Genomic DNA, 26,400 nt, shown 5'->3' on the forward strand with positions numbered 1-26,400 from the left:
TTTCTTTCTTTGTTAGAATGGAGATATTGATAGACGAGCTGATGTTCCCGGACAGAGATCCGTTCCAAAGCTCCCCCCCCCCCCCCCCCCCCAGGGGCTTCCTCAGAGGACTCTGATGAGCTGTGAGTAGGAATAGTTATGGCTTGTTTCTGAGGATGGATAACTGCTTTTGTACTGTTATGGCACGAAGAATGGCATCATTTACTACAGTCATCCAAATGTTTTAAATATTTTATGATAAATCTAAATGACAAATAATAAATGCACAATAGTTTGAGAGTCAATATCTCATCTGCTTTTAGAAGCACTTGAATAAAAAATGACAAAAGATGTTGAGGACTGTACATGTGTTGATGCCTCCTAGTGGCACTGTGGTTGAATGTCTGTCAGCCTTCCAAGCTAATCAAAGTCTTAATGACACTACCACTTCAACCCCAGCATCCCTATTCTGAGGGAGCGTTCAGCAAAAATAGCAGATCTACAAGCTCACACCGCGTTGCAACGTGTTGTGAGCTTGTAGAGCTAATGCTTTCTTCTTTCTCTCTCAGGATGGAAATGGCAGTAGACGCAGCTGGAGCCTCTAGAGATCTGCAGGTCTGTCCATGGATGGATGGGAGGACGGAGATCTGGGTAGACGCTGGAGGACTTCGGACCTGGGCCTGGATGGATGGGAGGACAGAGGACGGAGATCTGGGTAGACGCTGGAGGACTTCCGACCTGGGCCTGGATGGATGGGAGGACAGAGGACGGAGATCTGTGTAGACGCTGGAGGACTTCGGACCTGGGCCTGGATGGATGGGAGGACAGAGGGCGGAGATCTGGGTAGACGCTGGAGGACTTCGGAGAGGAACTCAACATATACGAACCGCTTCGGTGAGGAACTCGACAGTACGAACCGCTTTAGGGTTGGGGCTTTTTTATAGGCTTTATAGTAAAAAGCCAATAATCGTCCGTTGCCGATAATCGGTCAATCCCTATTCTTAAACGTTACTGTAAGTGCATGTGTATGTTGTGACAGGACACACACCCACACACACAGCAAAGCTAATTTGGGGTGCGTGTGTGTCTGTCTGTCTGTCTTTCGTTCTTTGTTAGAATGGAGATCTCAGCCGATGCCCGAGATCCGAAGCTTTCCCTGGGTGTTTCCGCTGAGGACTTCTGGGTCGCTGGGAGGCTCGGATGGAGCTGGAAGGTTCGGTAGACATCACTGGAACCCGTTTAGGCCTGTCGGAATTTGAGGTTTTATAATGGCCGATTTAATTGTTTCTCAAATAAATTACTAGTAACAATTTAATTGCGTCATAACATAACATTCTAAATAAAACTTTGGCTTTTGTAGGCTTTGTAAACAAAAAGCTGCACATGGCATAATTCAACAACTTTATACACTAAAAGAGAAGAAAATTACAAAGTGACACGTTTAGAGCTTGTAGATCGGTTGCTTCCATTATTTCTTTAAAATGTTTGACAATATATGAACATTTTCAACATGGAGACGATTATGACTAATCTCTAAAAAAAAGTATCTCAAATACTTGGCGATTAGGTAATTGTGACAGGCCTAAATCCTTCTAGTTGTGTTTTTTTATATCATGTTCTGTAATCGGTTAGGGTTGACTATAGACTTTTTTTAGGAACAAGATCATCATGCCGGTGAAGAGCACGTTTCTAGCCGATGGAGCAACTATTTCTGATCACCTTTGGAGTTACATCACAGCAAGGTAACTATACAACACACGCACACACACTATGATCATGACATGACATCAGCTTGTGACTGCAACTTGTTCCTGTTCGCAGATGACTCGGCACTGCTAGTCTCGGACAGGAACAAACTGCAGGTTGAAAAGGCCCTCAGCTCTGAACTCGGTAGAATCTGCACCTGGCTCGCCGATAACAAACTATCTTTACACCTGGGAAAAACTGAATCCATTCTCTTTGGATCTAATAGTAATCTCAGCAAGGCAAATGGCTTCTTGGTTAGAGTTGGTGACAATGTTATCACACGTAAAGATGAAATTACCTACCTAGGTTCCATCCTGGAGGCTAATCTTTCTGGTGATAAAATGGCCACCAACGTAATCAAAAAAGTCAACCAAAGAACAAGATTCCTTTACAGGATCTCCTCACTGGTCAACAAAAACACCTTGAAGACCTTAACAGGAGCCCTCGTACAAGGTTTCTTTGACTATGCATGCACCTCCTGGTACCACAGCACCTCAAAGGCCCTTAAAACTAGGCTCCAGACCTCCCAAAAGAAACTGGTCAGGCTCCTACTTGGCCTCACTCCCCGAACCTACCTCACTCCTGCCCACTTTGACAGGCTGGAATGGCTTAGGGTCGACGACAGTACAGCATCTTGCAATGGGTCTGGTCCACAAGATTCGATACACCACCAAGATACCCATGTACCTGTCTAGATACTTCCTTTATGTTAACGAAGTCCACACCCACAACACCAGAGGGAGTGCAACGAACCATGTACAACCCAGATTCGGCACAAACAAGGGACTAAATTATTTTCACTCCTATGCCACCAAAATGTGGAACGCCCTACCAACAGTCATTAAGACATGTGAATCCCTTGACTCCCTTTTTCCCCTCACTGTATACGTTTATTTTCCCTTTTTACCTCCTTTATGATGAATTCCTGTTCTGTTCTTTGATTATATAGAAGTGTCTTTGTACGTCTCTAAATGTTTTGAAGAATTGAACATGGTGGACCCTCTTGTAAACAAGTGTAATGCTTAATTGGGTCGTCCACTTGCAGTTAACAGTCTTTGTATTGAGTTTGTGCTTGACATGTACTGTAATTCTGCAAACTGTTAATAAATATTTCAATCAATATTGTTTTATGAACAAAGTAGTAATGAGCATTTCTTTCTTTTCTTTAGGACGTTGCTGGTCTCCTGTGTGGCTCCATCTGGAGGTCACCAGGGTTCTGAGTCACTCAGATCCTGACTGGTAGTGGTGATATGTAGATGTGATCAATCAGGGCTCTAAACAATAAAATAATAAACCAATATAAATAACTAGATAATAATATAAATAAATGGATAAAACGAACGATAAAAAAATAGATTATAGTAAAATAAAAGTAAATTAAAATAGTAAAATAAAAGTAAATTAAAATTAGTAATAGCATAGTAATGGATAAAATAAATATAATTAGTAATATAGACAATAATACATAAAATAAATTAAATTATCAATATAGTAATGCATAAAATTAGTAATAACAGTAATACATAAAATAAATAAATGCATAAAAAATAAAATGAGTAATAACAGTAATACATAAAACAAATACTATTTGTAATGCATGAAGTAAAATTAGTAATAACATAGTAATACATCAAATAAATACAATTAGTAATATAGTTATACATAAAATTAGTAATAACATAGTAATATATAAAATACAATTAATACATAAAATAAATTCAATTACTTTGTGTTATAGAATGACTTAAAAAAAATATATATATATATCAATCACATCTACATATCACAACCAGGCTATATTGCCAGCAGGCAGGTGGACTGTAGACTCACTACAGCTGTTGCGTGGCTAGTCTGCTATCCGCGAACGTCTCCACGCTGGTTTCCTAAATGAGGGATATAAGTGCTGTTGGCACTCTGGACTCTGAATTCTGCGATCATGTGCTTCAGAAGAATGATGCTGCGTCACCTGTGCGGTGACAATTTCCGGTCTTTGGAAAGCTGTGACGTTTGCAGCTGTTCTGTCAAGATGGCCAATCTGCAAGCTGAGCTTGTGGATGAGATGTGCAATAGCCTAGTGCTTTGTGTTTGAGCCCTGTGCAGGAGCTACAAGACTGCCGGTTTGGATTGCTCTGTGCAGTTTTAACCACGTGACGCCTGCAGCACACTGTCAAGTGTGCAGGTGGACAGTTCTGAGCGGACGGCTTCGCCTTGTTTGTTGTTATAAAACTGTGGTGACACTGTGTAACGTAGGCCTGAGGGCGGTTGCTCTGATAGACTTAAAGAGAGCCTTGTAGGAATTTTTTTACCTGATATGTGATTTCAGGGTCGTTTCGCCTACTTCTACGTCCGGAGAGTTGTGATATTGGTTTTGAGTTCTTAAATGAATAAATGGGGGAAATGTCAAGGAAATGTGGAATGCTTGTACATTTAAGGACGTCATAAACCAAGCCATGAGAAGCTGTTGTCTGTGACCTGTGACATGTGTGGTTCTGAAGGGGTCTTCTGATGTCATGTATACAAGACCCACCCACCCCTGGGGGGGGGGGGGTAATAATGTATTTAAGCTAAAGCCTGACTGAGATGTGTTGAGTCAGTACGGTGTTCCATTGTAACGCGTCACTGCTGTCTCCGTATTCGAATACATTCTATTCCAATACTCTGAAACTCTGAATTGTGTCTGTCTCATTATTGTTGTTTCAACTATGTTATAAGTGCTCACCGACAGATTTCTTTAACATGTCATATATCTGTAAATATTCATTATTTTCTTGTTAATAAATTATTGCATTTATACCCGGGTGTCCGTTATGTGTCCATTACCCTTAGATCGCGCCGCCGCGGATTTATTTATTTCCCAAATGGTCTAAAAATGAGTTATTTAGCGTACTTTTACCAATTAATTAGCCTATACACAGACAACGACTGATTAGCCTATTTTGGACGATATGGGTCTTTTCTAGAGTCAGTGTGTTTAGTCTCACTATAGTCTGTGTAGATTACCCGGCGGTGTTGCTGCCCCTCCCGGGAGTCGCGGCTCATGGCTCTTCACAGACGGCACAGAGACAGCAGTCACTCCGCTGAACGTGTCAGTGTTGCTGCAGTGGTGTGAACCGTGCGGGCACTGGTGGTGGTGCTGAGTTCTGACAGCCGAGTCATAGCTTCTTCTGAATTACTTTATCTTTGCCTTGGAAAATACATTTTGCGTTTTGCTGTTTCCCAAAACAAACCAGCGTGCGCTACTGTTTGCTACAAAGCGACTGGAAGCGGACGAGGTTTACAGACATACCAATAGTAGCCAATCATATGCTGATTAGGCCAGTTGCTGTATAGCCTACCTACCCGATCACCAGGGAGCAGCAGCAACACACACACACACACACACACACTACACACAAATAGCCTTCTATATAATGCTGCGCACATATATTATATATATTTAAAAAAATACCCAGCATAATTTTTGGGAAGGCTAAGGGCCGATTCATACTCCTGTTTCGGCGCTGTAGTGCCGAAATGATTTCGGCTCGTCAGAAAATTTCAGTAGCACCGAAGAGCCGACTTTAGGACGGTACCCGCCCCCCCGAACCTCAAATGACGTCAAATTGTAGGCTCTACAGCGCCGAACCGACTTTTATTCGGCTCTAAAATAGGAGTATGAATCGACCCTAAGCCTTCCCTAGCCTTACACACCCGCCGCCTATGGGCACTGTACTGTAGGCATATAATACCTGCGGCTAGGTGAAAACAAAAGAAACCTGATTAGCATTTGAGTACTTTTAACACCTCTGAACAGCCTGCGGAGAGGTTCACATTTTCGGAATTTTGCGACGGAGTCACAGAGGGTCAATAATTCCCAGAAAATCTGTAATGTTAATATAAAATGTCCACGAAAATCTTCATGGGGGCTAAAAGGGGCTATTTAATTCTTCATGGGGGCTACAGCCCCATAGCCCCCACAGACTCGACGTCGTTGGGTCCCAGACTCCCAAAGATAGAATTGGGGGACCGTAACCTAATTCAGGTCAAACCGGGGGTCATTGAAAATGGTTGAAAATCACTGCTACTGCTGTAAGAATCTTCTCTTATGGGTGTTCTACTGTTCTTGGCATAATGAGTGTCAATTGGCCAGGGGCCCTTCAAGGAAACTGGACTGCACGGTACTGGGTTTGAGGCCCCGAAAAGGGCTCCTGGGGACCTTCATTGGCTGTTGATTGTGTTAAATTTAGGTCAAAAAGATGAGAAAAAATGTAAACATAAAACACTGGCCCCATTTGAGAACCACTCTGCTAGTGCATACATGCCTTCTTTTCCATGTTTTTCTGTAAAGTTGCTGCTTTGTGGGTTTCAGTTTTTTGGTTTGTTGTTTCTTTCTAAAGGGCAGTTGGATTTGACAAAACAAATTAACTATTAATCAGGCTGGAAATACGATGAACACTGGGCCCTCTTGTGGCCGCACATGATTACTGCATGCTGGAATACCCCATTTTAGATCTAGTTGAGTCGACCATATATAAGGCTGGGAGGCTGCTGACATGGTCCAGTCGTTTTCATGACTTTTGGAAATAGCCTACCTTTAATCAGTTTTTTGCGATCCATTTTTTTACTTTGGTACTGAATTATTAAGAAAGGATGGGAAGACCTTGATTTTTTTTCCACTAAGTAACTAAACTGAAGATCACAATGGAGAACTCTACCACATACCCTACTACTCAATATGAATACTATTGGGCTTACATTGATCCCATTATTGTGGATGAGAGCAAGCTGGAGTTCAACAAATGTAAGAACATTGACTCCCCCTCCTCCATAATACTTTGTGGTATAATAAAAAATAACAGTAACAGCTCCTTTTCTTTGCAGACTCTATCGTTATAATATTTTGGATAACACTGGCTGCCTTTGTGGGATTTCTATTCCTCATTTTGAGTCTAATGTCTCGGACTGAAACATTTCCAAGGTACCGGTAAGTATTATTTAACTTTACAATTTCCATTGGTTTGATTAGACAAATTAATTTCAGATGATATTGCATCTGTTCATAATGACCAAACTGAAAATGTTTTAGTTCTAGAATACACAGTATGCTGATTGAAATTATATTCTGTTTTTGTGCAGGGCTCGCCATTCCCAAACAAGTAGCCAAACAACATTTGATGCTTGACCTTTGTGGCCTTAAACGAATGAGGGATTTTCATGAAAATGTAATGTAATTAAAACAATAAATACATACAAATAATTGAAATGCTTGTGTGGATACTGTTTGGGAACGAGGAGACAGCTGAGCTGGTGAGTCAGTCAAAGTGAATGTGAGTAGCCCATGCTTAGGCTTTATTTTATGCCATGGGTGTTGATCCAACCAAATAATAAAGCAAGCATTACCAAAATCAAACAATATAATTAGAATTAACAGTTGTAATCAGTTATTCTACAAACAGTAATCAGTTATTCTACAAACATGATAAAATCAGTGAGATATGCTTGCCTGAAGTTTTTTTTTCTCCCAAGAAGTGTGCCATAGCTCCTGTTATGCAAATTAGGTGTCTCCACAGGCCACACCATTGGCTGGTGCTTGCCGTCATTGGTGTGACTTTTGACTATATCGATTTTCTGATTATGGGTTATCGCTCTATGATAGTTTAATAAATAGGTGATATTTGTTTACTCTTAATTGCTTCTGTCAGGTCCTTCAATACTGGTCCTACCAGACAGTTTACCACCTGGGATTAATTTCTATCCTACTTTTAACGTTTGTCAATGAGCAAACCTCTGTTGAGAGATGGCTTGCTTCTGGTGAGCAACAGCTCTGCAGGAGATGCAAGTACAATGTCCACTCTTTGTAATGATTATGTAGGTTTCATTGTAGAAACAATGTCATTACAGATGGTTCTGATTGCCGTTTCAGTCACTGAACGGCTGGACGACTTCTGTCCCTTGAACTTGGCACCAGTCACAAGCTTGGCGTGAAAAAGGAACAGTTGTGCAGTCTGGGAACCACTCCACAGCTCATGTATGTACAACGACAAAAGCACCAGCCCAGCTTCTGCAGAGGAGAAAAAAGGCATGGGACTGTCTTTGCAATGGCATTCATATTCACAAGACACTGAAGAGTAATCTAGTTGCAACTGTAAATGTCATAGGTTTATTGTCCACCACAGCTACATGTCCCACTGAACTATTTTTGAGCGCACTCAAATGTGGAATATGGAATGAAATTATGATAGATATGATCATATATTTAAGCATGACCCAATTTTACATTACATGTGTCTGTACAATTCTACTTCTGCATATTCCACCTAAGCAATAATTAAATACAATAATTCTTACCTCTTTTGGACTGCTCCTGTGTGGCATCTAACAAACACGCACTGAGCGCTGCCTGATGCAGGTAATCTGAGATGTGGGGCTGGGACTTTAGCAGGTTTATCATAATGGTGGTGAACAGATGGAGTGTCTCCACTCTTGATGAACTACGAGCCTGACATGGGAACTCAAAGGCCTGATGATAGAGTGTGAGGAAATCAGCTTTAATGCCGGTGTCACCAACCACAACTTCCACTATGTCTTTGTGTGGTATCACAACCTTGTGAAACCACTGCAGGAAGTCTATGATTCTGCTTTCATCAAATGAGCCCTCCGCCAATGCACGCAAGGACCATTTGGTGAGCAGATGTGCTGTATCGTTGACCAGCCGCCTAGCATCCTGTTTGTCACTTGGTTGGCTCAGTTGACTGCTCTGAGGTACAGTGGGGGTACAAACAGGCTCCCAGTGAACAAAGATGCTGCTGAGATAAGGTTTACACTCATTCAGAAGAGCCTGCTCTCGTTTCTCTTCCTCAGTGTCATCTCCCAGGTCCCCCGTTAGGGTGAAGGACCCTTTTCCTCTGGCCTTGTCCTTCCCCATCCCTAAATGGAAGGTAAACAGAGCTGTGTTTATCAGACATATGGAGCAAGTTAAATTATGAACCGAGGACGGGGGTAAAGTTTCCACTGTTTAATGTAAAACTATCAGGCATAGTAAACAAAGAATGTTCTAGCACTCACCCAGCAGATCCTTCACCCTGTGTTTTTCAGCCACAGACTGTAGCTGGGAAAGGATTGTGGCACTATGGGACAGTGAGGCCCAGCATTGGAGTAGAGTGAGGGCTTCAGCACAGGACAGGGGCTGGGGGATCAGTGTGAGCCAGTTGGCCTGTTCACTCATACCGAGAGCCGTCCTGCAATGCTTCAGAACAGAGCATAGCGTCTGCAGGAAAAGGCTGAGGTGAGCAGCCTTCACACCCATCCTGATGGGATGAGAACACAACTAGTTATGTTATGTAAATATCAAAGTTGACCATTACCCGTCAAAGATGTATTTATGTTGTTACAGTATCAAGACACTATAAATAGATTATTGTTTGCACTCCCCAGGTAAACATTCACACATTAACCAAACAGTGAGTACATTTTACCTCAGGTGTCTAATGACGCTGAATGCCACACACAGGAATTCATTGATGAGCGGGAGAGGGAGGCACCTCTTCGTGTTCTTAGGGCTCTCCCCTGCAGATAAGGAAGTGGTGGTTCCATCCACTTGGTTCTCCTTCTGTCCCAGGTTGGTAAACCAGAGCACATGGAGCAGATCTATGATTGCACTGAGCAGGTTCAGATCCAGATTCCTGCAAGATAACAGCAGGATAAGATAACAGAGAATACAGAATATAAGCACTGTAGTGGTCTGAATGAAAATACTGAAGAAAAAAAATCCAATACATTACAGTAACGCTAACCTTCTTTCGACCACCTGTAGCATCCAGGTTAATAGCCCAGAGACCTTGGTGAGGTTATAAGCAGCTCTGGTCACACGGCTAGCTTGGCGCAAAACCCTGATGATATGAGTCTAGAAGATCATATGAACATAGATTGTAAATAAGTGTTAAACCAAAGAAAGAAAAAAAAAGTATTGCTGAAGCAGTTTTCATCTTTGTGTTGAACTAAAGGGGATTGTATTTATAGTCACGCAACCACTTCCACACTCAAACCTTTAGATGCAGTATATGACTCGGAGTTAAGATTAATCACTGGAGATAAATATGACAATCACCTACTTTACAAAATGAAAAAAGAAAACAGATCGTATGTGGATCTCAGGATCCATCCACATGGGAACATGGCTCCAATGTGAAAATTTACTTCATGTGGCTAGCCTGTGACGTCAGTCTTATTTATTTTTCAGACAGGGGTTCAGGGTTTGGCTGGGGACCCCCAGATTGCTTTGGCCATGTCTCTTACAATATTCAAGTACATATTTCAAAAGGCATTGTCCTACTGGCAGTGTGCACAATAAATTTGGCCTAGATCAGTCCAGTGGTTTGATGTTTAAATTCATATTTATATAGCCTTGTATTCCTCTTCTATTGCCAATATATTTGCATTGTGTCTGCACTCTGCATTTATTGTATGTCTGTACATCGACCTCCGGCACCACTTAAAAGGAGAGTTCTCCCTCAATGTGTTCCAAGGTTTTAAGTAAATAAAATTGTGTTGATGCACAGAAGACATCTTCACTACAACATTCAGTTGTAGTGACTTCACCTATGACAATATTTCTGCATACCTGGGTGTAATCATTGCACAAGGGGCTACTGCTGAATGCCAGCAGGGTCTGGAAAATACCCTGCTGGTCACACAACTCGTAGCAGTAACGATCGGTCAGACCGTCCTCCAGTACAGTCAGGATCCATTCCCGTTCCACCTTGTGCTGCAAGGAGAATCACATTAGTCACACAATCAAGGTCATTTCTCCAGTCTCTCTATACAGAGAGGGATAACATCAGTTAAAAAACAAACAGATGAAGGCTGGCAGTTGTTGATATAAGCTGTCTGTTTAGACAGTTATTTATTTTACGGGATACCATCTGTTTCATTCTGTGATTAATGTTTCACAGAATACATCATAAAACAATGTCTTATAAGGGCAGATGCAAATAGCAGTAATACCTCTATGTCAAAACTGTAGAAGAGCTTGAAAAACTCTGGGACTCGTCTGAAGTCCAGATTGTGATGGGACAGCAGGAACTTGTTTACCATTGCGTACATGTGGTCCTCTGGGGATTCGAGCAAAAATAACACTTAACAAAATGCCATAGGTCAGGGGTGGTTTATGTAATGTTTTTCAGTCGACCGAGTGTGCACATACCAGGTTTAAGCATCTGCTGGGTGACTTTGGCAATATATGTAGTCAGCACAAAGGGGAGTCTTAGATTTTTTTGCCTAATGCTATTCTTCACAGTGTCCATCAAGTACAGCAACTAAAACAGAAATAAATATATCACTGATCTGACCAGTTTCCTTTTGCAATTTGTGAACACAACCTTTCACAGTAGAGTACCTGTCTCTTCTCTTTTAAGCGAGCACCGTCTAGGTGTTGGTAGAAGGAGCTCAGTACATGGTAGGCTGCAGCACGCACTTTGGAGTCATTGCTACTCAGGGCCACAAAGGTCAACCCAAGGGCATGGCTGGATACAAACTTTAGACAGTCAATTACACTCTCTGTCATGTGGATGGAGAAAAAAAGGCAGTTATCGTCAATAACAAAAGCTGATTTGGACCAGTGATGACAGTGGTACTGTCAGTAGTGGGAAAAGTACTTGCATTATTTACTTAAGTAAAGGTATCAATGCTCCAATGTAGAAATACTCTGTTACAAGTAAAAGTCAGGGAATTCAAAATGTAGGTAAAAGTACAAAAGTATTGGTATCAAAATGTAAGTAAAATTCCAAAAGTAGAATGTCCCATTTCACAAGTTTTCAAATGTATGAAATCTTTTTGAAAATGCAGATCTAAAAGCTCACAATGAGTCGTGATGTGACACAGCTTAGATTGCCTATTTTCAAATGGCCGAAATATACAGTATATAGGTCTGAAGTGGTTCTAGTGTAGTAAAAGTACAATATTTGCCTCTGAGATCAGTGAGATGTAGTGGAGTACAAGTAAAAGTTACTTTCCACCACTGCAACGACTGCATACTGTACATACTGTACACCCACCTGGCCGCAGCATGGCACTGAACAAGGGCAACAGGAAACGGGGATCATACACGTTCCCAGCATCCTTCACTTCAGCATCTTTGTAAAGCTCTTTACCATCCTATAAGAGAGCAAAATGTGATTAATTTTGTTTTAAATAAATCTAAAGCGTGTTACATAACTACAATATGTGCCCACCTGAGGGATAATCCGACGATGTTGTGGGAAGTGTGCAATGGTGTGGAGCATTCTCTCACTACTGAGCAAGGCCAACAGGTCCTCAGAACTGGCCTGCTGCCATAAAGAAGCTCCTAGGCTTTTCCTGGCCTTGTGGTGCTCCACTGCTGCCGGACCCCACAACAGAGATCTGGAGTTCAAAACACACAATTCATTCACAGCCGTGACTGTCAATCCCATACATACACAGACATTTTGTGTGAGAGCTTCTGGGGACCCGAATTATTTGTTTTTCTTGTGTAGCCTTGAATATCATTGACACATCAACAGGACATGTCATTAAGATCCACCCCCAGCACTTGGGGCTGCTATGTGTGGAGTGGAGACTGCTTACACTTTATCAGTGTCAAAGCACTGAAAGCACTGAACATAGTGTCAACCTTTCATTTCCTATGGAGGGTGTGACCATGTGTTGCATGGAGGCACATAAGAAGGGATGGCTTGTTATACTCTATTACTTGTTATAAGTATTACTTGTTATACTCAATTAACGGTAAAAGATGGTAATGGTGGCCACATTTACAGTTATTGCTTTGACTCAGACCCTAATGTTTTTACTTACTGAAATTTCAACAGGCTGATGTTGTTTCTTTCATATTCCTGAAGTAGAAGTAACAGCTTCTGATCTGCAAATCAAAATGAGCCGTGAGAGAAGAAGCCTTTCAAACAAACACATACCGGTACACTGAGGCCAAGCATGTGCATGCACATACACACACAATCCTAGATTTGTTGGCATTACCTGTAGTGCTCAGCGTAGCTCCGTACGCTCCCAAAAGCACAACAAAGTGATTGACGTTACAGACCAATGGACATTTCTTAACCAGACAGAGAAGAAGCCACACCACAGCCTCTGGGGTGAACACAAAACATGTGTGTTATCATTTACAAAAACAGAAAGTCAACAAATAACTTTCCCTCCAATTTAATTATAGGGTATGGGGAAATCACTCTATATTTACCTTTGGTCTCTAGATGCTGTAGATCTCCACTCGGATCATTTTCAGAGTCCAGCATGGTGGGCAGGAACAGCGAGTGGCTGCTGATCATCATATGCATGGTGACTAAGGGCAGTAAGTTTTTGGCAGCAGCACCACCACTATACATCAACTCCAACAAGTCACTCAACGTGCTCAGGAAGTGGTGGTCTTTGTAGCGGTATCTTGAGGGGGAGAAGGTTTTCATGAGCTTATCCTTGGATATCAGATTTTGTGTACAGCACACAACTCACAAAATGGATGAAATGTGGCACATCATCAAAAACATCTTACTTCAGTCCATTTTTGACAAAACTGTTCCAATCAGATGGAGTGATATCTTCAGGAGCGGTCTGCACCAAAATAAGATTATGATATATTATGAAATGACTATACAGAAAAAGCCACAAATGTATGTATGAGAGGAGTTTAAAAACCCACGAGAAGTCTTTGCAGTCTGTGCAGGACACTCTCCTCCTGGGCTGATGGGGCAGTGGCCTGAATTTTAGAGTAGTTGTAAGAGGAGATTAACCACTTAGCAGCAGCAGCAATGACAGACTTCCTCCAGGGTCCATGTTCCTCTGGACACTCATCCAGTTTCTCACTGACAACATCTACCAGCTGCCACCTGAAGGAGAACAATAAGTCAATAATTTTAGCAGATTCAAATATATATATATATATATTCAGATATATAATGTCAATATTGCAATGTTACCTTTCAAAATGGCCCACGGTGTGAAGGGTTGAGGGCAACTTGTTGATCAAGTCCGTGATATCCTTAACATCGGCAGCCAACTTGACCAGGCAGGCCAGAGTCTCAGCCTGTTGGTCCACAGAGTCTTCAGTCTTGTCATCACCCAGCACAGATTGGCATAATCTGTCCAGCAGAGCTTGCTTCAAGGCTTTTAAAACTTGTCTTTGCACTGTCAAACAGAATCAGAATAAAAGGAAAAGGAAAGTAGAGCACAGAACATGAATAGTAGTACAGTATAGTCACATTGGATATAATCCTAGATCAGGGGTCTTCTACATATTGGATTCATGCGTGTTCAGACTTTTAACAACTTACGGTAAACCCTCAATACTTTGTAAACTTTGGCCTTGGCCTTGACCTTTGGCTCTGTACTTTGTCTGATCTTTTTCCCCTGTACACCAAACCTCTTTGCCGAAAATAGCAGATCTACAAGCAAGCGTTGTGAGCTTGTAGATCTGCTATTTTCATCAAATGTTCCCCCCAGAATAGGGATGCATGGGTTAAAGTGGTTAATGTAAAAATAAAGTTCCTATCACACAAAGATTTGTCCCCCTTGCAGTATTTCTGAAGTTCAAAGTTCATACCATCTTTAGGCCTGGCCGGATCTTCCCTACTTGCTGCCTGTAGGTAGGTGTTGAGCAGGGGGAGGAAGGCTTCGGTTTGGCAGGAAAGCTGCTCCAAGTTTGCAGGCTCAAGACACCACAGCTCAAAGCGGAGGCGGTGTGTGGTGCAGTTCTGCAGTAGGAGGGAGCAAATACCCTGTGTAGCCGGCAGGGGCCGCTGGAGGCAGTGAAGCAGTATGTCTTCATGGATAAGCTTGGCATCACCTGGCTCGGTTGAGAGCCTCTGCAACAGGAAGGACTCCAGCGCAGGACTAGAGCAAGAAAGAAACAGTGTGGCCAAACCATGAAGGTGCACTTGCGTCAGGCAAAGGCGGTGATCTGTGGAATGATTCGAGTTGCTCTCTGTGAGGATCTGCAGGGCTGCGTGACCATACACACTGAGGTCGGCTGGCGTCTCATCGTCGCTGGGGGTGATGAGGCTCTGCTGGGGGAGTAGCAGCAAGGTGGATACCACCTCTTTCAGATGAGAGGGGTCCATGTAGCTGTGCAGAGAAAGGAGGGCTTGTATGGGCCGTGATTGGCTCTTTGGTGCCTGAGAGTTCTTATCTTCCAGCTCTCTGAGCACCGCTCTTTCAACAGCGGCCATGTAGCTACTGAACAGTTCCAGTTGGCCCAGATCTCGAAGCTGGGAGGTGCAGGTCTTCAGCAGAACCAGGATGTCATCAGTCAGCTGGCCACATAGCTGCTTCAGTCTGACAGGGTTCAGGCTGTGAGGAGGCAAAGCAGCCACCTCCAAAGCCAAAAACCACTGCTCAAAACATGGATGTTTGAAGATAGAGCTCAGCACAGCCAAGAGGATCTAAATAAGATAGTGTGATTACATACAGTACCAAACAAAATACACAATTTTATATCATGATTCCTCAACCACGTCATTAAGGTAGTAAGTAAGAACAAGAAGAAGAACAAGAATCAAGTCTCTATTTCAAACCTCATCTCTGTGGGCCTCTGTTGCAGACGGGTTGCTTTCCAAAAAGAGGTCTGATCCTTCTTGCAAGTCAACTTCCATTGACTCTGAATTTGCTGCTTTTTGAATACCTTTAAGCTTGTTCACCATGTCAAGGAGGATTCCCATTAAGGTCTTTAAAACTGGGGTGCATACGTCTTTGGAAAGCTGCACAGGAAAAACAAAGTCAGCTATTTTTGGCAGAGTGCACTGTACTCATCAAGCAGACAATAAACTTTAAATAAATACACTTTAAATAAATAAACTTTTGGAGAGGAGTGCCAGCGATTTGATCCTCCTGATTGTTTATGAGAACTCGATAATTTACAAGCCGACGTTGAACCGTTACCACAACCATGATAATCCATGTTTATGTTGTTTCAGATAAACTATTTGTGCAAATAACGCAGATGAAAGTACCTTGATAGGTTCGAACATTGCCTGCATCTATAAACACTGTGAGCTCTCCCGACATGATATCCAGAGCGCTCCACCGCACATAAAACACATTGTGTGGACACGCCCCCTTACCGTGCCAAAGTTATCCACAGTGGATTTGATGTACAGCAAGATCTGCCTGGTCGCCACAGGAAATTCAGTCATCTCCATGGCAGCTAGAGATGCCTCTGCATTGCTCTTAAAGCTGTCCTCAAGGAAGATGGAGGGGCCTTGGTTATATGCAGCCTTCATCAATGTGATGAATGAAGAAGGTTCTGGCAGGCCTGGGCACTTGCATTCAGATGATTTGAACTGTGAACCAAAGCAGAACCGTATCAGAACCATTATCCAAATGTAGAATTATTTGTCAATTCTACTATTACATGATCTATTACTATGACTTGATCGATGCGTCAAGTAAGGTTAACACTGACCAGTTCCTCCTGGCTCGGCTGCGGTATCCACTTAGAGTAGTAGTGATGAAAGTGTATGACGGAAGGATGAGGATCACCAGAGTCTTCAGAGGACACGATCTCTTTATCAAACTGCAATAGTGCCAAACACAAAGGCAGAGGATCTCTCTGACAGTGGAGCACATCCGAGAGCACTGCCGCCATGTACTCGTAAACCACACCTTTATTAAAAATAAATAATACCGTAATAACAGTTAAACATCTTTTTTCATTAACTTAAAGAACGCGTTTTGTTTGATGTGATATCCAAGGCAGGTTTACCATTCTCCACTTTGAAGGCCAAGGGCAGTTTGTTACGAGCCTCAAGAACAGCAGGCACCACAGGGCTGAAGGGGAAGGTCTGAATGATGAGGTCATCACTCAGACATGGCCCAAAGTCCTCCATCTCTCCTTCATTGCCATCCATGATTACATCCACCATGTCAAGCACATCTAGAAGACATCAGCAGGTTTGTAGAAACGTCACTAATTGACAAGAGGTTAAAGACCTGGTGCAATGACAATTTCTGTCATTATATTGTGAAGTTTGAGTCTGAAATGGAAGGCTCTAAGTTTCTGAACCAATCAGAGCATTGCATCCCTTCAGGCGATGGGACGGTAGCTCTGCAGCCTCTACTACACGCATGATGCATGTAGTTTTGTTTATTTACAAGTCAGACAGTCGGCAAGTTATAGATATTTTAGCATGCTGATAGTTCTGTAAACAACAGCTGTTTGGAGGAACTGCAGCAATGCGGGAATCAAATTAAATCAACCTTCAGTTATATTTATGCAACACGTCATCACGCAACACATTTTTATGCAACACTCAACACGTCATCACGCAACACGTTTTCATTCAAAGGAAGTAATTAAAATTTGTATGGACTTTTGATATAAAAATACACAAAGGTGGAAATCTTCCCATTGTTTTGGCATCTATTGTTAGGTATGCCCATATGATGACCACGGATATGGTCTAAAAGTGTGAAAAACATATTTTTCATTTCACTAGGTCTTTAAACAAAAAGGTAGAAAGGGAAGACATTACATCTTTGAGACCCTTACCATCTATGTGTGAGATGGGTATACTGACAGCATCTCCCTCCTGACCACTCAGGTTAGCTTGTACGTAGGCTGCCTCCTGTACCAGACTGGCAACCTTATCTGTGTAGGTGTGAGGATTGCACACTAATCTCACCAGCACCTGTACAGAGAGATCACACTATTTATCCACAGAAATGGCAAACGTGTAAACTTGCAGCCACAATGCCACAATTTAGCAAGCTGCAATTTGTTTTATACAGTCTCTACATCATGCTGATTTAAGCTAAGAATTACAAGAATAATACAGTAATAAATAATAGTGTTAGTAATACAAATATCATGGAATTGATACCAAGTAGCGTAAAGCCCAGACCACACCAATGCAACTAGTAACAACTTGCAACAAAAAGGTTTTAAGGTCAACCGCACCAATGCAACTCCTTGCAACTGTCATTGGGGATAATGGTTGCAAGTAGTTGCATGCATGCTGCAACTAAGGAGTTGCATGGCGAATCATTGGTGCGTTTTGGGCTTAATAAGCTATTTATTGTTCAAGTATCTCAAATATACTCAAGTCAATTATTTTGCAGTGCTTTACATGTTCAGTTCTTATCTACAATCAATTTAGTAAGACTGGATTGTTTGTTTTGACTTTTGTTGAATGTGTTGTATTGGCATCACTTGGTCTCTAAAATATCACATTAAGGAATATATAATATAATTACACCAATGTTGTGATATCAATATTTATATTTATTATAAGATAAACAATGGCACTGTCAATGAAGAAAAGAGATACTCACTCTTTCTAGAAACTGGATGACAGCTTCTTGCTGTGCTGGTTCCAGTCTTATCAAGTGGTTGAGCCAGAGTTCCAGTTCCCTCCAGGTGTACTCAAACACACCACTGTCCTTTAGCACCTTCATAAAAAATGCAAGTACAAAATATTTTAAATGTATTAATACTGCCCAATTAGCTTTACAGTTGTTTTTTTATAATAAAAATAATACTGTTAACATCTCCGTTAACAGATTATTTATTATAATTTGCGCAGTTCAAAAATGGTGATTAATGTGTTATTGACTTGATACATTGATGTTAAAAGCATGCACAAAAAGCAGGTACCTACAAAATATTACAAACTAATATGAAAGCATCATCGTGCATCTCAGTGTTGGCTAGATGCCCAGGGAGAACATTTCCTTACTTTGAGGACCAGCATCCGAGTGGAGGTTTTCAGGTGGCTGTTATTGCTACTAACAAACATCTTGAGAAGCAGGTAAAGCACTGACTTCTCCCCAGATGTTGCATCTGGATCCACAATATCCTGTACAATTATATAATGAAAGTTAATTCATATTCTTAAGAAAACACAATCTCTGAAACATTCAAAACGTAATATCACCTGAATACGGAACCAGGAGAATTTGCTAGCAGGGAGATCCAAGGCCAGCTGCAGTATTTGATACTGTAGAACAGGAGGAACTTCTTCCCTCATGCCCTTCTCTGATACGATCCCTATTATGTGAAAAACAAAAACAATTACTTTGTTGAATGATTTAGTTCCAATAATTGTGTCTTCAACATACAGAGACTATTACCTTTTAAAAGCTTGCTGAAGTCGAATTTGCACTGGGTAACCAGATGTGGCACTACCTTCTGATAAAGGCAAATGACCTGGAGAATGAGAGCCTTCAGGAGGATGACCTCAGCTGTATCAGCAACTGCACAACAAAAATACACAGGATTTGATCAATAATCTTTCATTTTTCCCTCCGTTTAACAGCACCACTCAGAATAAGAAAGATGCATGCTAATGCTGATGTCATTACCCTGGACGTTAGTTTTAGCATCCTTGTCTTCAGAGATCTCTTCCTTCTCAGTCTTTTTTTCTCCACTCTCTGCCTTGTTCTTGTTCGCCAGTGACTGCCACTTTGACAATATATTTGTCATATCTGGAAAGGTCTAGAGAAGAGCATAAAAAGGAGCTGGTGATCTTATTCAGAGATGTGGTGAGGATAATTAAATGACAGTATTTTTCTGTTAGCCCAAAGTTACCTTGCTAAGTGTCTCTCTGTACTGCAGCACCAAGTCTTCCATCATATCAAGAGAGTATATGTCTGAGCTCTGCCACGCAGACTTATCTAAACAGTACTCCATATTCTTATGGGCTCTATTCAAGATGAAGGACATCATAGAGAGGGTTGTATGCTGAACTGCAATGTTGGAAAACTGTTGGATACCAGCAAGAGAAGACGTTTATCAAAATACACCATCAAACCTTTTATTGTACTGTGGACATTGAACCAATGAATCTACATCTATATGAGAATTGCTGTCTCACATTGAGGCCCTGTGTGAAGAAAGCCTTGTTGCACACTGGAGGCAAAGATGTCACCATAATCATTGAGAGCAGGCGAGATACAGGGACAACCTCCTGAGTCGGGAACACGTTGGAGATTTCTGGCTGAGCCTCATAGATCTGAAATGTAGAGAATATAAAGAATTAAAAAGGGGGGAAAACAGCATTAGTCGCCACTACAAAAAGGTAATAATACAAATAACAGGCAATCATCATTACCTTCTTCAACAGCTTGACGTTGCCCTGCCAAGCACTTGTGAGGCGAGGAGTGAATGAATATTGTGTCTCCTTGAAGTATCTAGGCAGAATATCTGGGCTAATTTTGAGTATGCTGACCACCAGCTCTGCCACCAGTTCATCCTCTGTGGCCTGTTTCAACCCCACCAGGAACTGAAGCAACAAAACGTTACCAACCCTGGACAGAAAGCACAGTCAGCAGTTAACCACTGTCAACCTGGCATTCTTATTTTGGGCATGTCATTATAGGAGAAAACTAAAATTATTTCAAAAAGGAAAATAGTAGATATACAAGCTCAAAATGCTATAGAACACCATTGTAGGATGAAGTATGAAATAGGGCAAGTGGTTAATAAAGGGAGAGCTTCCAGAAATAAAATAAATAAAAGCCCAATACTTATAAGTACTTACTTGCCAGCTGTTCCTAAGCTGGGGTCATAAAAGTTGATTCCATGTTTGCGGGAGCAGCACAAGTCCAGGAGGAATTTATGAACAAGTTCACGAACTACCAATTTCCCAACCTCCTCTGGGTTCTCCTCAGTCTGAAAAAATAAAATGAGATTTAGGCCTGGTGTGAATACAGATGTGATGTATCTGTGGCCTATACATCAAAAGACAAAAATACCTTGCTTTCATCTGTTCTTGCATCCAAAATCCCATTCCATTTGTATAGAGATGCTATGTTGGCTAGTACAGACGGTGTGAAAAAACGCACTTTCTGTGTTTTACTCAGACCTTTGTTCTGCACAACCTGCAATAGAAAATAAAGATTTAGAATCCTAACAACAATCTAAAACATAGAGCCTCAAGTGCATTCAAAAACTTACTCCAGTGCTCAGTGTTGACAAAATCAGGTTGACAATGGACATCCTTTCCTTGGTCAGCTCCGAGTTTAGGATCTCTGGCAGGAACTCTTAACACATACAATAATCAAATATGTATTTTAGTTTACCGTGTTCTGTATTGTGGTTTACTCTAATGGCTTAAGACTTAAACCCTTTATACTTTGTTGACCAGGGTTCTCCAGGGCTCTGTATTTTTCCCACTAAACCAAATCTTGTTGCAGATCTACAAGCTCACAAGCTTGTAGATCTTCTATTTTTGCCAAATGTTCGCTCAATTATGAAATACTCAGAATAGGGATGCTAGGATTTAATTGGTTAACTGTTGTTGGATTTGACTGTATAATGTCTTGCTTGCATGACATAAATAATCTAAATGAAAATAATAAAATTACAGTAATATTAATCTGTATTGTGTAAATTATAATGCACATCAAAGTATTACCTTTGATCTCTAATAGCTGTCCAACCGTTGTACTGTCACCGGACACCAAGAAGGAGAGTGCAAACCGAATAAAAGCAACACGAACATCAGATTTTCCCTAGAAAAGACCACACAAAAAAAATACTAATTAGATATGAATTATGTAAGTAGATGAATGTTTATGTTTATAAGGAGTATCTATTCCGTCATATGATGAATTTCTACATTAAGAAGGTGAAAATTTCTAGAACAAACAAAAGGTTTTGTATTTAACAAATTCCAGGTTGCAAGTGAAAAAGCAGATGTTTCAATACATTGTGCTTTCTTCGTTGTTTTATTAAACCTTTAATATGCAAGGATTCATCTTCTAGTTTGTGCTGATTACCATTTGGTTCTCAGCACCTGAGTGAACATTTTACTTCCTCAGAGAACAAACAGCATCTCCATCTAAACCTTAATTTCTCACCATTGTTTTCTTTTTCCTTGCCAATGCAAACAGGCCTTTATTAAAGTGAATCAGAGTGAAGACCTCTCTGGCAGCATCTTGACCCTGAGATACCATGGCAGACAGGAGACTGAGGCACCGACACACAAGCCTATGAATACAGGAACAATGTCAGGAGCAAGGACACAAACCTTTAAACTAGTACAGATTTAAATGGATGTTGATGATTCACACACAAACATTTTAAAGCTAAGGTAAGGTAAGGTTATTTTTTTTTTACAACAGCCTTTGTGCCTTTCTCTCCCCATTTCCTGTTAGCCTACAGTCCTGCCAATAATGAAGGCATATAAAGCACAATAATTTTCTTAAAATAATAATAATAATAATAATAATAGTTTTATATTCTGATCATAAACATTGCTATAGTCTCCCTGTCTCTCCAGCGTTTTACAAAACAGAAATTGCATTTTCAGGTTAGGATACCAATTTTATCCAATAAGGACTTAGTATAAGTATAGTATAGAAGTGATGACACAATTAATGAGCAGAGAAATTTGGAACTGGAACACTATAAATTTAAGTTGATAAATGGGTACTGAATGGCTGAAATGTGACCACCCACCTGAAAATGCTTTTTCTATTTATTAAAGAGCTGGAGAGATCGGGAAACCCCCCGTTACTGAACCCAAATAAAGATAACCTTGAACCTTGAACCCCTGTTACTGAAAAACACAACATAGAGCTTCAACCTTTTGTTTGATTGAAAATGCTTTAATCTGTCATTTAAAGTACTATATATATAATGTTGAGTGCCCTTTACAAGTACCTGTAATTTTGAGAATGGATAGATTCTTGTATGAGACTCATGTAGCTGGAAATTATCTTTCTCACAATAGTGGTGCCAACCATGCTAAAGTGTGACAGGTCACTGGCTGTCCTCAAAAGGACCATCTCAAAGCTCTGGAAGATCACTATCATCTGGAACAGAGAGAATAAAAATCATCATTTATACTGTGTACATTGAATCTAGAGTTGCAACACCAACCATTGGCAGCCCATACATCCAAACAGAAAAGTTCTATCTACATCCAAACAGAAAAGTCCTATCCGATTGTATTAAATTAAACAACAGATTAAACTCCCCAACATTGCAGCTAAACGAAAAGTTTGAATTATCCTCTTTCTATCTGCAATGTGCTTGTTTCATAAGAATGCAGGTGAATCACTGTCTGAACCGAGTGGTGCTGTTGGGGTGTCTGACTAGTGGTTGTCTGATTATAGTGGGTGTCTGACTATAGTGGGTGTCTGACTAGTGGGTGTCTGACTAGTGGGTGTCTGACTAGTGGGTGCTGACTAGTGGGTGCTGACTAGTGGGTGTTTGACCAGTGGGTGTCTGACTAGTGCGTGTCTGACTAGTGCGTGTCTGACTAGTGGGTGTTTGACCAGTGGGTGTCTGACTAGTGGGTGTCTGACTAGTGCATGTCTGACTAGTGCATGTCTGACTAGTGAGTGCTGACTAGTGGGTGTTTTACCAGTGGGTGTCTGACTAGTGGGTGTCTGACTAGTGGTGCAGTACTAATGTTCTGGAACCTGACCTCTTTAGTTTAGACTCTATGCACCACCTTGTGGTTGGTTTGTGTTATTTCTTCCTCTTGTGTGAATGGTATGTTCCAGTTCATGGTATGGTCCAGTTTAAGTTTGTCAGGGCAAATTGAAAGCAATTTAGTTCATTCCCTCATGGCATATGAGAAGCAAGCATGCAGCAGAGTGTTCTCCACAGCTCTCCAACGTTATGTGTTTTGGTGTAGATATGTCTGTAAGTAAACTCAAATGTGATAATGCAAACTGTCAAAGAAAATGTGTCAGTTGAGTAATGTGAACTAGTCAATTTAGTTAGCTACAGGAGTGTGATTGCATCAGCTATGTGTACATGTTTTCATGTTTTCTTTTGAGTGTTTTTCTAAAACCCATGTCTTTGTTTGTTTATGTTTTACAGTCTTACAAATATCCATAAATCTACAGTAAAGATTACTCTTCCCAAGAAATGTCTTTATTATTGGAGTTGTACGCTATCTGTCTAGCCCTGCACAGACACGCAAGTGCGAGGACAGAATAACTAAGTTCCAACACGTGTTTTGGTCAGACAGTCATTAGGCCGACAACCTACCTCTATCCCTAACCTAACCATAACCGCAAGCAAGGGAGCAGCGCATGTTCCCGACCATTGTTCCTGCATGTCGGACTAATGCTCTGTCGGAAATTGCGTCCGGATCCCCTGACTAGTGGGTGTCTGACTAGTGGGTGTCTGACTATAGTGGGTGTCTTACTAGTGGATGTCTGACTAGTGGTTGTCTGACTATTGGTTGTCTCATTGTCTGACTATTGGCTGTCAGCTCTCAGCTTCCCACTCTCAGCCAAGGACTATTAACCCATTCTGACCTGAGATCAGATTCATACCAGGTTTCCACTGGACACACACTGGTCTGATTAACCCATTCTGACCTGAGATCAGATTCTAAAAATGTCAGTCGTTCTTCGATTTTTCAAAAATAGCAGACCTACAATTAAGCTCGTATCGCGCCACTCGGTGGCGCGATATGAGCTTGTAGATCTGCTATTTTTCAATAGCTAAAGCATAACATGATGCCAACACCAAAATGGGTGCCAGGTCAGAATGGGTTAAAAGAGGACATCAAGCGAAGACCTTACGGTGGACTCCATGTTGTTCCCTGGAAGGAAAGAAACATGCGCAATGGGCTATATGCAGCCAACACTTCCGCGTTCAGCTTCCTTGGTCTCAATTGAGCATGTTTCTTTCCTTCCAGGGAGCAACATGGAGTCCACCGTATGGATCAATGGGCTGTCAATGGAGGGAGGTATATTATAATCCCGATAAAGAAAGAAAAACAGGTGTGTTTCCTCTGGAAACTGCCCTGGTGATGGAGTTTGGAAGCACTCGTCGTAAGTCACTGAAAGGCCCTGCGTACCACCCGTTTTGCATTTGCACATAATGCAGGAGGCAGCAGCGCGATCCGTTATAAAAACAAACTCCAACAGTTAGAAAAAGAATCACCTGCCCTGCACTGAATCTCTTGACAGAAAGTAGCTCATAACATGTCTACGGTGGATTTTTATGACACAAAAGCTCAGCAGGTTGAAAGAGGATAATTCAAGCTTGGCCTAGAGCTGCAATGTTGGTTAGTTTAACTTCGTTTAATACAAGCAGATCGCAGATGAAAATTGGATGAGTAGGGAGTCAATGAAGGGTATTGCAACTCTAGATTCATCCCATTATTAGAGACTCACTAAATTGAAAAAGGATGCAATCATGTCACCCTCTGAGGGTCCTAGGATGCAATACTGTACTCAGTACTGTACTCTTAACGTTGTTGAAGTAGGACTCATAAAATGTCCCTGGGACGGTGGGACCCATCTAAAGCCAGACCACCGCTGGGTCCCGGGACTGTCCCACCAAGTGTGGTGCAAAGTGAGAGGGTACTTGTCCTTGAGCTTACCTCACTTTCTATGATCTTTTCTCCTTCCAACAATTTGAACATTTCAGCACATTCCATGGAGATTTTCATGTAGCCTTCAACAACATCATACAGGTCAGCACATGGCAGCTTTTTTGCTAATGATATGAATGTATCCAGCCCTGTTGGAAATATAACAAAGAAAGTTTACTGCACTACGAGATACTAAAATTAAGGTATGACCACCGGCTTTCATAATATCGTGCATACATGATACAGACATACAGTACATAATAATGGTAGGCCTATATATATTCAAAGCAGATTTCCTTATCTATAAATGTCAATAGGCCTACAGTAAAGTTCCACACAAGTGACATTAAAATATCTTGCTTTTCGTTTTGCTCACTGATTTAGAAAAAGTAGTGTATTCCGTCAAGTAACTAGCATTAGTAGGTTGAAGTTTCATTCTCACCCTTCATTGCCTTCGTGGGATCCTTCAACATGTTTTTAAAAACTGTTCCATTGAACTCTATTAACTTTTCTTTTTTAGCCTGCGAGCTAGTCGCATTCGAGTCTTCATTGGGACGTTTCTTAGCCATTTTGTAAAACAAAAACAAAACCGTAAATATATAGCGGTCTTGGTTAAAAGTTTACATGCGTGTGTCAAGCACACGTTGCCAGCCTGCGTGAGGCGTAAACAGAAAAAGTCCAGCAAATATAATCTTCCGGGCGAGCCACATGTTCGCTGCAATACTAGTTCCGAGCCCACTTACAGGCACAGATAAAAATGGTTACAGGCCGTCGAACGCTCATTCCATTCTTAAAAAAAAAAGGTTCGTTCTGGTTTTATATATATAACTCATTCATTTGCAAATTATGAAATCAAAGTGTGTGTGTGTGTGTGTAGTACATTCCGCTTAATTTATAGATTTGGGGGTATGATTACAGTCTGAGGCTAATTTTAGTTTCCCCTCACTTTATTTTTTTCTTCTTTCTTTACAATCTTTGTTTTAGTTTCAGTTAAGTACAGAGTAATACTTTTGTTTTGGGAAAAGATATATTCTGCTCAGGCTGAGCAGACATACTTGTGGCTCAACACTGTATTTAAAGTGTAGTGGTTTCAAACCAAACTACAGCTGGTTCTCCGTTCTCAGTTATTCTTTCAGTCAAAATGTTAACTGTAGACAAAACTTCAAAGTGATCTTGAAATGTTAGCCAACAAACAGCATACTTAAAAAAAAAACGACGGGACAGTGAAGGATTATTTTATTATTGAATAATATAGACACTGTTTTAGAACTATTTTCTATTGCCCAAAATATAAGTAAATTAGAAACCTTACTTTAAAAATGTATTGGCATAATAATTGTTTCTAATAAATTAGTAGCATTGATTTTGTTTT

The 26,400-nt window shown here is 41.1% G+C and overlaps 1 protein-coding gene and 2 long non-coding RNA genes across 3 annotated transcripts in view; 2 read left to right on the forward strand and 1 right to left on the reverse strand.

Moving 5' to 3' along the window:
- Positions 1-26,400, forward strand: part of LOC308321575 — a 287,191-nt gene that overhangs the window by 4,157 nt on the left and 256,634 nt on the right. The gene's annotated exons all lie outside the window — the stretch shown is intronic.
- Positions 557-3,398, forward strand: LOC308321576. The gene is made up of 4 exons (XR_013964631.1): positions 557-873; positions 1,096-1,192; positions 1,635-1,721; positions 2,895-3,398. It is a non-coding gene; the product is annotated as an uncharacterized lncRNA (long non-coding RNA).
- On the reverse strand, positions 7,101-25,683 carry urb1 (URB1 ribosome biogenesis homolog). The gene is made up of 39 exons (XM_080771982.1): positions 25,471-25,683; positions 25,038-25,177; positions 22,349-22,500; positions 21,544-21,673; positions 21,099-21,195; positions 20,639-20,724; positions 20,437-20,562; positions 20,223-20,353; positions 19,794-19,989; positions 19,557-19,694; positions 19,271-19,444; positions 19,045-19,177; positions 18,814-18,936; positions 18,618-18,730; positions 18,420-18,539; positions 18,016-18,132; positions 17,234-17,372; positions 16,448-16,618; positions 16,148-16,347; positions 15,807-16,025; positions 15,261-15,443; positions 14,291-15,128; positions 13,668-13,875; positions 13,391-13,577; positions 13,244-13,302; positions 12,935-13,134; positions 12,715-12,825; positions 12,535-12,598; positions 11,934-12,102; positions 11,757-11,856; positions 11,099-11,259; positions 10,907-11,018; positions 10,708-10,814; positions 10,325-10,468; positions 9,498-9,607; positions 9,180-9,386; positions 8,770-9,011; positions 8,053-8,631; positions 7,101-7,765 (listed from the first exon to the last, which is right to left on the reverse strand). The coding sequence occupies exons 1-39, from the start codon at positions 25,595-25,597 to the stop codon at positions 7,569-7,571; spliced, it is 6,810 nt and encodes a 2,269-aa protein (XP_080628108.1). The 5' UTR covers positions 25,598-25,683; the 3' UTR covers positions 7,101-7,568.

This window comes from Protomyctophum bolini, assembly GCF_963924005.1.
Source record: "Protomyctophum bolini genome assembly, chromosome: 9".
NCBI lineage: Eukaryota > Metazoa > Chordata > Actinopteri > Myctophiformes > Myctophidae > Protomyctophum > Protomyctophum bolini.

Bases quoted from the DNA above. Each gene is read 5' to 3' on its own strand.
- urb1 (XM_080771982.1), bottom strand. From the start codon at position 25,597: ATGGCTAAGAAACGTCCCAATGAAGACTCGAATGCGACTAGCTCGCAG. The intron at 19,445-19,556 runs GTGAGACAGCAA...GGTATCCAACAG, and splicing joins TCTTCACACAGGGCCTCAAT to TTTTCCAACATTGCAGTTCA. The intron at 11,857-11,933 runs GTGGGCACATAT...GCTCTCTTATAG, and splicing joins ATCGTCGGATTATCCCTCAG to GATGGTAAAGAGCTTTACAA.